The sequence below is a fragment of the Erythrolamprus reginae genome, chromosome 2 (assembly GCF_031021105.1).
Source record: "Erythrolamprus reginae isolate rEryReg1 chromosome 2, rEryReg1.hap1, whole genome shotgun sequence".
Classification (NCBI taxonomy): Eukaryota; Metazoa; Chordata; class Lepidosauria; order Squamata; family Dipsadidae; genus Erythrolamprus; species Erythrolamprus reginae.
The window spans coordinates 206,301,781-206,311,881 of record NC_091951.1 but is presented as its reverse complement, the minus strand read 5'-3'; the positions used below and the strand labels follow the sequence as shown (position 1 = coordinate 206,311,881).

Below are 10,101 nucleotides of genomic sequence, written 5' to 3'. Positions count from 1 at the left end.
ATTTTCCATTTATGATCTTGTGCCACTATTCTCCAAGTAACAAGCCTTGCTAGACTTTGCCTGTAACTTGTTAAGATACAACTTTAATTTTGTACCTTATCCCAACATCCATTATAATTTCACTGACTATGTTTCTTTAGGGATCTGGGTAGTAAAAACCTGGAAATTGTCTTTCTAGGTCACATCTTTAAATACTTTCAAGTTAATCTAATGTTCATATGGTTCCCATGGGGCTGCAGTGGTTTCTAGCTATGTAGGATGTGATAACCCACTTCTGGAAGGGTGCATTTGTTAGTCCTTGCAGGCTACCCAAATGCCATCATTTCATTCTGAGAACATTCAACCAGTAATTGTACCTTATCAAAACATCTTATAGTCAACTCCAACAAGTTAATTGGTGGCAACCTGGAGACACCTGTAAAATAACATGCACTTGAAGAGGACCATTATGGTCCTCTTTGGTGATACTAAAAGGAACATCTTTTGGGTTATATTTATCTGGATATGAATTGAAGATTGCCTCCTTTTTAGTGATTCAGACCTTTGGGTTTTCCTCCCCCTTCCTCTGCTTTCTTCCTTTCCCTGTCATTTCTATTAACTTTTTAAAGAAGCTCTGGATTTAACTATCAAGAGAACTGGAGTTCTATTCAGCATCGTTGTTTCTTCAATGGGCTCATAGGAGAATGAGGTAAAAGGAAAAACAGGGCAATTATTGTGAAGAAATTACAATAAGATTACCATTAATCAATTGCAAAAGACCTCTTTACCTGAAACAGCTTACATACTAAGGTAGTCCCTTTAATATGATTAAACAACAACATCTGCCTATGCCAGGTCCTTGGGAAGGACTTGTTAGGTGGGCAGAAATGCCAGATCTGGTCTAAACATCTGACTGACTGTGCAACCAACCATGACAATAATAATGCTTCTTGTTGAATCTGGAAATTCTTACTAGGTTAGGGCTGTGGAGCCTGGAATTTAGCCCAATGGCCCATTCTAGTTAGCATCACTTATACCTGCGTATACATTCAAAAGGGTCCTGTGTCACATTCTGACTTTGTTCACGTATATTTTTCCAACTCTTGGGCCAGGCTGGTCTAGACTAAGTAATTACCGAGATGAAAAGCTGCTCACGGCAGCATTTTACAGAAGTAAACAACAAACAGACCATTGCATCATCACCACTTACGATAGACCATGATGTTTGCCTGAACAGATTTATGCTCTCCGTAACAGCTGAAGGAGCACTCAGTGGCAGACGCCCACTCCGTGATGTTCACAAGCTGGAAAGCTGCCCAGTGACTCCCATTGTCTTTCTTCTCCTTCATCAGCGACGTCTCCAAGCCTCCCCTGGCATCGGCCTCCTGGCAGCTGGTACTGCAGTTCAGCCAGAGAGAACCTCCGTGCTCCACCACAGGGTTTTCTGGCCAAATGATCACATCAAACATGTGCTGTTCTGCTCCTGAAATTAGAGTATTCAGACTTACCAAGTAGTTGACCCAAAGGATCATAGAGAGACTTCTAGGTTTCTGGGTTCAGAGATAGGGAGCATCTTATAGGTGCTCAGGTGGAAATTTCAGTCAATTCCCCCACTTTCCCTCTCATTCATCTCAAGGCACTTTAGCAATAGACTGTGCTCATCATACTGAAATAATTAAAGAAACACGAGAGCACCATTCTTGTAGCTGCAGTTTACACACATTTATGAAAGAAGGAACTCTTCTTGTGAAAGAGATCACAAATGGAATTACAGGAAACACAAATGGAATTATTCCAAGAAAACCACTGGAATTTAAAGGAAAAAAATGTACCTAAATGACTCTGTATTGAACTTCAAGTCAGTGCACAAAAGCATAATGCTTTTCACTCAACCAAACTTTTCTTTTCAAGAAAGACTAGCTTTTAGAAGAATGGCTTTGCTTAACCTACTCCATGAAATGCTAGTTTTGCATTCCCGCTGTCTTCAGGTATTCATCTGAATGCTTAAGAATTTAAAACTGGGCAGAGCATGCCCATGATCCTATTCTCGGCTCTTCATGTTGGCACACTGTCACCTGAGGTGTATGAAAGTGATCTATGCTCGTGGTGCCTTGAATGAAAGGACAGCTCTCTGGGTGGTCCAGGATCCATGAAGAGTTGAACTCAGGTTCAAGTGTCTGAAAGTGACAGTCTCCTTAAGATCATCTAGTGCAGTATTTCCCAACCTTGGCAACTTGAAGATATCTGGACTTCAACTCCCAGAATTCCCCAGCCAGTGAATATTCTGGGAGTTGAAGTCCAAATATCTTCAAGTTGCCAAGGTTGGGAAACACTGATCTAGTGAGTATGTGGGTGCGTGGTGAGAACTCGCATCATCCAAAACATAGTTGTGCTGTTTTTACCATCCAAATAAACACTAGGCTTCAGTCACACTAACTGCAATGTGGGGACTATAATATCACTTAGAAGGAACTTCCTGAAGCGTGTTTAAGAGCTTTCGACCCCATTTCAAAATGGCAGAGTTGCAACACAAAGACAGCTTACTTTCCCAAAGCACATTGCTAAATGAGCTGCCCTTTATAATACTGAATGATGTATCTTCAAAGGTGGTTTGTACTCTGTTTTCATGTGAAAGCTAGTTTGTTTTTGCATTTTACATAGTCTAGCAAATGAGATTGGATGAAGCAGGAGCTGGTTGCAGGCAAAGATCAGTAGATGTAATGAAGAAGGGCAATCAAGGGAAAATGCTTCTATAGTCATACGTCTCTTCGTATCAAGGGATTGCCAGCCCTGGGGGTCTTCCAATGAGTGTCATCGTGACAAATGCTTTAGGCAATACCTAATTTGGGAACACCCATATGCTTGGTGTCTATGGAGATTCTAAGTCAACAGGGAAGGGTTAAGAGGGAGAAAAGGAAGTAGAGAAGGAAGGGAAGAAGGAGAGAGGTGGGAAGTAAGAAAGTGGGAGAGAGTAGAGTAGAGGAAGGTGAGAGAGATAGAAGGAGGGAGTGCTATGACATAAGAAGGAAAACAGGTGGGCAATAAAAGTATAAAAGGTGCAAAATGGGATATTGGTTTATGTTTTATTAAATAGAAATGTATGATTATTTGTATTTTGTTATGAATGAAGATATACGTATGGATGGATGTATTGTGGACAAAAACAATAAAAAATGTATTAAAAGAAAAAAGGAAGAGATTCTCAATCATCCAGATCAGGTTTGTCCCAAAGGTTCTTTTTCAAGAGACAACTGGACTGTCTGGTTTTTTTTCTTTGAAGATGTTTCACTTCTCATCCAAGAGATTTCCTGAGCTCTGGATGGATGGTGGGGATTCATTCCCTGTCACTAAACTACACCCAAATATATTCCAAGGTGACCTATCATTTATTATTATTTATGAACCCAGAACACAATTGCATGGATATTAAAACAGCCATCGTTTGGAACGATTTTTCAGCTTTCTATATAGCTGAACAAGGAATAATTTCAGTAAAATAATTTAATGCTTTTCGGTCCAGAATAAATGTGTGGATATAACTCTAGCACAGTATTTCCCAACTTTGGCAACTTGAAGATATTTGGACTTCAACTCCCAGAATTCCCCAGCCAGCGTATGCTTGCTGAGGAATTCTGGGAGTTGAAGTCCAGATATCTCCAAGTTGCCAAGGTTTGGGAAACACTGCTCTAGCAAATAAATACATCCCCCCCAAAAAAAAATTCCCAAGGAAAAATATGATCAAGAAGGAGAAAAGAGGAATAGAGGAATCTATCCTGAATTACTCTCCAACTGCCCAATTGCTTCCATGGAGAGCATTTTATTCTGCAGTTTCCCCAAAGCCCATGTTCAAGTGCCACCTTTCTTTGTTGGCTCCTTCTTCCTTGGGAAGTTCTGGGTGAGAGTTACCCTGATGACAGACAGACTGGTGGGAAGACAGAATCCTTTTCCCATAATTATTTTCTAATATTCTCTTAGGTTGGAAATAACATATTCCTGGATTTGATGGAGGGAAAAAATCAAAGAATCTATGGGTGATCAGATTCTTTCTTGTAATTACACAAAGAGCGTATTTTCTAAGGGACAACAACAAACAGTTAAAAAATATTGGAAGGACCCTTAGCATTTTATTGGTTCAACCTCTTTCTTTCTTTCTTTCTTTCTTTCTTTCTTTCTTCCTTCCTTCCTTCCTTCCTTCCTTCCTTCCTTTCTTTCTTACTTACTTTCTTCTCATCTTACCATTGGGGCAGTGTTTCTCAATTACTTTCTGTTATGCCCTCCCCAGGAAGAAGTAAACATTTCACACCCACACAACTGTCCAATGCGTGTCTTGCAGCCCATCACCCCCAAATTGCGCCCCACTGTGAGATGCATGTGATGTCCTACCTGACACTTGTGCCTGTACCTCCGTCATGTTCCTCAGTGTTGTGTCCAGGGCAGCTCATTCTAAAAGAAAACGTCTTGTGAGTTCAAGAAGTTTGATTGAACTCGCGAGACATTTTATTTTAGAATGGGCTGCCCTGGATACAACACCAAGAAACATGACAGAGGTACCCGTACAAATGTCAGATAGGATGTGAAGCAAAAGAAAGCATCTTTCCTGGGGTCACGCCCCCCAGCATCACTCCACATCACCCCAGGGGGGAGCGCCCCACTATTTGGGAAGCACTGCCATAGGCTAACTCTGGAAAGCTTACAGTTACATCTAAGCTAAAACATGAAAAGTTAAAATGAAACGTTAAAACCAAAGACACATGGGGAATGCAGGGGCAGGGTGGGATCTGTTATTTCTCAGTTGACCACCTCCGCTGTGCTGTTCCCCCATGGGGCCCCCAAGCCTACTGGCAAAGCCACATCTTTAGATCCTTATGAAATTGGCTGGGGCCAATCTCACTTGGGCAAGGAGGGGGGAGAAAGATGTTCCAGAGAGCAGAAGCAACAGCAGAGGAGGCCTTAATCCCTAAGAGGCGGCCATATACCTTCAATATTTGAAGGTGCACCATCCTTGCATGGGCGTATGCTTAGGTGTTTGGGGAATTGTGGCCTCACAAACTCTGCCCTTTTGCGCATGTGCAAAGTTATAACACACATAGAAAAGGGGCATTGTATGTTGTGACACCATGATGTTCTGTTGCTGCTTTCATCATTCTGTGTCTAGCTATCCACTCTTGCACCCAAATCTACTTTAGATCCTCAAGCGTTCTGTTGAATTCACTCTATTTAATCCAATTGTGAATAGCACAAAAATTTTTGTCCTGCACTGTCTGGCCAGTTCTCCCTTGCTGAAGATTGAAGAGAACGATAGAAGAATTTTGACTGGTCAGAAAAAGATATGAAGAATGAAAGCAGAAAGGTGGATTCTTCCGCCAGGATGCTTACATCTTTTCAAAGGCTGGGGAGTGTCATGATCAGACATTGAAGCAATGGGGGACTTGAAAAATAAATATTTCACCTATATTTTCAGAAGCAGATAACAATTGGAGAAGTGTTTTTCACACTTGGCAACTTTAAGATGTGTGGACTTCAACTCCCAGAGCTCCGGTGTAAATGGGCATGCACTTCAATTGTTCAGATCCAAGCTGGGATTTTTGCTCAATATTTTTGCATGTATCTCCAATCTCCAATTTCTCTCCAGCCTGAATGACAAGCTGCCACCTCTCAACACCCTTCACGTTGAACCTTATTTGTGCAAATGAAAAAATGAAATAGATCTAGGAATGTATTTCATCTCAACATCTCAACAGGTAAGAGGTCGGAACAAGGTCATGATATTGACTGGAACATTAGGAAAATCTTTCTAATGGTAACAGAAAGGATGGGATCCCCTTTGCTGCATGTCTAAGCACACATTGAATATGCTAGACGTTGCATCTCTGCACTGAGCACAGGATTAGATCTGATGGCCTCAATCCACCATGTGCAAGCTGGGATCCTGAAGGATCACAATCAACTCCACTTCCACTCACCCCTTTGCAAGAACGACTTCATAATCCACAAAATTTCAAGCTCTAGTATTCCTTGTTTTGGAAATCATATGATGCTGCTAAGCTAGTGGATCTCTATTCTTGGGGCCATAGAGAATTATTTCAACAGCCCCTATATCTCTTTAACTCACATCCTGAGCAGGGAGAGAGAGTCTGGAAAAGAATTCAAAGTGAAATTCCAATCCAAAACTCAAACCATCCCTTCTCTTTTAATAAAACACACACTATTTCCTGATGGCTGCAACAGAAATCCTCCTCCTCCTCCTTCAAGGAACAAGTCTTATTCCCCTTCTTAACCACAAGTGAATGAATTGGAGTGCAGAATGGAGAACTAGGAACCGGTAAGAGATTTTAATGGGGAAAAAAACAGCATGTGCAGAAAGCAGCAAAGATCTAAGCAGAGATTCCTATAGAGCCCAAGGGAGGGGAGGGGAAGAGAGGGGAGGGGGGGGGGAGAGTCATAAAGAAAGATAAATGGAAACCCTATTTTTTGGGGAAGGGGTCCTCACACATCTTAGGCAAACCCACTCAGCTGCATCCGGATCCCATTTGTGACAAGGAAACACAAAGCCCTTCCTTCTCTTCGCTTTTGTCGGCAGTTTAGTGAGAAGCCCTCGGCATAGTTTGGGCAGCGGAGAGCATCTCAGGGTGGGGGTGGGGGAGAAGGGTCACTTACCCACGGGCATCAGCACTGGAAGCAGGAAGCAGCAGGGAAGGAAATGCCAGAGCCACTGGAGCTTCATGGCTGAAAGCAAAGCTGAGCTGAATAAGAGAGGAGGCAAAACCAGAGAAAGAATAGCTGGCAAGCAGAGGGGAGGAGAACGGGGGCTCTTGATTGGTTTAGCGTTGGCAACTTGGTATCTAAGGAACAAGAAGATGCAGAGGTGGCTAGAAAGCTCGGCGGCAGCAGGAGACCAACTGTTTTCAGGGGCACAAGCTGTGCATTTTAATTCCCGCCTCCTCCTACTGTTCAGAAGGAAAACCCTCGCCCCTGTAGAATTCGGCAGAATGGTCCAGCCATTCCTGCATCCCTTTCCATTTGTGGGAGGGAGGGATGCTTCAGAGCAGAATCCTTGCCAAGCCTTGTTGTCTTGAGGGGCAAATTGAAAGGTTGTTTTGATGGCTCTGTGCTTGGCGTAGCCCAAATGGAGCTCTCTTGAGCATGCAACATAAACCTGCTTCCATTTTAGCAGCCTTTTAAGACCTGGGCTGTTCAGGGAACAAATGCTTGCTTTATTGTTCTGGAATCAAGTTACTGGCTTGTCGAAATGTAGTGTAGTCCCAGAGTGGGTAACAATAAACTTCAAATGGAAGGGCTCTGACCAACCTTCCAGTACCTCTGTCCCTTATAACCTCTGCCAGTTATCAGGACTGTGATTCCCTTGGGGCAGAATCTTTTACACTTACTGTATGCTATCAAATTCGGCATGAATTAACGGTGCTTTCTAACTAAAATGTGTAGTTTGTATCAAATCAAGCTCAATTTCAGGTCACTGCATGAACGCTTTCCTATAGTTTTCTTGAAAGCCACACAGAAATAATTAGTTGACTCTTGCCTTCTTTAGTTTTTCTTCCTAATCCAATTTGCAGTCTTAAGATTTTAGGTGGTCTCCCATCCTCTTTAATCAGATATCATCTCCCTGTCCTTTTCTTACAGATACAGATTAACAGAGTTGGAAGGGACCTTGTAGGTCATCTAGCCCAACCCCCTACCCAAGCAGGAGACCCTATATCAGTGATGGCAAACCTGTGGCACAGGTGCCGCAGGTGGCATGCAGAGCTGTATCTACTGGCACATGAGCTAGCTCAGCTCCAATGTGCATGTGTGTGCTGGCTAGCTGATTTTTGGCACACACAGAGGCTCTGGGAGGGCATTTGTGGCTTTCAGAAGGCCTCGGGGGGAATGGGGGAGGGCATTTTCACCCTCCCCTGGCTCCAGGGAAGCCTTTGGAGCCTGGAGAGGGCAAAACACGAGCCTACTGAGCCCACCAGAGGTTGGAAAACAGGCTGTTTCCAACCTCCAGAGGGGCTCCAGGGGGCAGGGGAGCTGTTTTCACCCTCCCCAGGCATTGAATCATGGGTGTGGGCACTTGGGCAAGTGCAATAGCACGTGCACACACTTTTTCAGCACCTGAGAAAAAATGTTTGCCATCACTGCCCTACATCATTTCTGACCAATGGCAATCCAATCTCTTCTTGAAAGCCTCCAGTGATGAAGCTCCAACAATTTCTGAAGACAAGCTGTTCCATTGGTTCATTGTTTTGTCATAAAATTCCTTCTTATTTCCAGGTTTAATCTCTCCTTGATCAGTTTCCATCCATTATTCTTTGTCTGACCCGCTTTGGAAAACAGGTTGACCCCCTCCTCTCCTATGACAGCCCCTCAAATATTGGAACACTGATATCATATGCACCAAGACAAATTCCTTGTGTGTCCAATCACACGTGGCCCATAGCAATGGGCGAACCCAACGGTGTTCGTGTTCGGCAAGTTCGGATGAACTTTGCGCAAAATTCGGCCGAACCCAAACCCGAACGGTTCGTGGCACCAAAGCTCCGCCCCCGGAATCCCATCATTTTTTATTTTTATGGATTTTTTATTTTTATTTATTTTTATTTTTACAAAAAGGACGCTGCAGCAGCACCGCAAGCAAAGGGAGGTCCTTTCACGTGAAAATAAAAACTGTTATTTTTACATGAAAAGACCTCACTTTGCTTGCAGCGCCGCTGCAGCGTCCTTTTTCATAAAATTTTAAAAAAAATTTACATGAAAAGACCTCCCTTTGAAGGAGCTGTGGAATCCCTCCCACGAAGAGATTCCGGGGGCGGAGCTTTGACATCACGTATACCGGCAGGTTGCTAAGGATGACAAAGTGATCCCTTCCTGGATTCCATAGAATCCAGGAAGGGATCACTTTGATGTCCTTAGCAAGCTGTCCGGTGTACGTGATGTCAAAGCTCCGCCCCCGGAATCTCTTCGTGGGATTTCCCAGCTCCTTTTGTGCCTCCCCCCCAGCCTTCGACTGGCTGACAGCTCCCCGGTGTTCGCCTTCCTCTGCTGCCACCGGTGTCCGGCTCCTCCTCCTCTTCTCAGCAGATGACAGCCGGGTGGTGCTGATGACAGCTCAGCAGATGACAGCCGGGTGGTAAAGCATGAATTTTTTAAAAAAATCCAGGTTCGGGTCCGGCATGCTGAACACCACAAAATTCAGTACGGACCCGAATTGTGCGGGTTCAGTTCGCCCAACACTAGTGGCCAATAAAGAATTCTATCTTCTATTCTATCTATCTTCTATGTCTCTCCTGGTCCTTCTGTTCTCTAGACAAGCCATGCCCTGTTTTTGTAACCGTTTTTCATATGTTTTAGTCTCCAGTCCCCTAATCATCCTGGTTACTCTTTTCTGCACTTTTTCTAGTGTCTCAACATCTTTTTATTATTTTAAATATTATTTATTATTTTATTATTGTATCATTTTATTGTTATAGGCAACCCTGAGTCCCACAGGATTGTGTGGCATATAAATCAATTAAATTAAATTAAATTATTATAGTGTGATGACCAAAATTGGATGCAGTATTCTAGTTGTAGTCTTATTAAGGCTTTATAGAGTGGTATTAGTACCACACTTAACCTTGATTGTATCCCTCTGTTAATGCAATTTAGGATTGCATAGGCTTTTTTTAGCTGTTGCTGCACACTACTGGCTCATATTTAACTGGTTGTGCACTTAGATTCCAAGATCCCTCTCACAGTTACTGCTATTAAGCCTGGTTTCACCCAGTTTATATGTATACTTTTGTTCTTTTGTGCCTAAGTGTAAGACTTTACTTTTCTCTACATTGAATTTCATTTTGTTAGATAGGATTGTCAAGTCTGTCAAGATCCATTTGAATCTTGTGCCTATCTTCTGGGGTGTTAACTATTCCTGCTAGTTTAGTATCACCTGCAAATTTGGTAAGCTCTCCTTCTATTCCTTCATCTAAGTCTAAGTCATTAATGAAGATATTGAAGTATATTGGGCGTAAGATGGAACCTTGTGATACCCCACTGCTTACTTCCCTCCATGTAAATGTAGATCCATTAAGGACTATTTGTTGAGTACTGTTTATCAGCCAGTTACAAATCCAACTGGTGGTGATG

The 10,101-nt window shown here is 42.9% G+C and overlaps 1 protein-coding gene across 1 annotated transcript in view; it reads right to left on the bottom strand.

Moving 5' to 3' along the window:
• Window positions 1-6,703, bottom strand: part of ICAM5 (intercellular adhesion molecule 5) — a 30,067-nt gene extending 23,364 nt beyond the window's left edge. Inside the window, exons 1-2 of the mRNA XM_070741473.1 lie at window positions 6,637-6,703; window positions 1,190-1,462 (exon numbers count right to left, since the gene is read on the bottom strand). Coding sequence (XP_070597574.1) covers window positions 1,190-1,462; window positions 6,637-6,703 — 340 coding nt within the window. The remainder of the gene's footprint in view (window positions 1-1,189; window positions 1,463-6,636) is intronic.
• Between the last annotated feature and the right edge of the window lie 3,398 nt (window positions 6,704-10,101).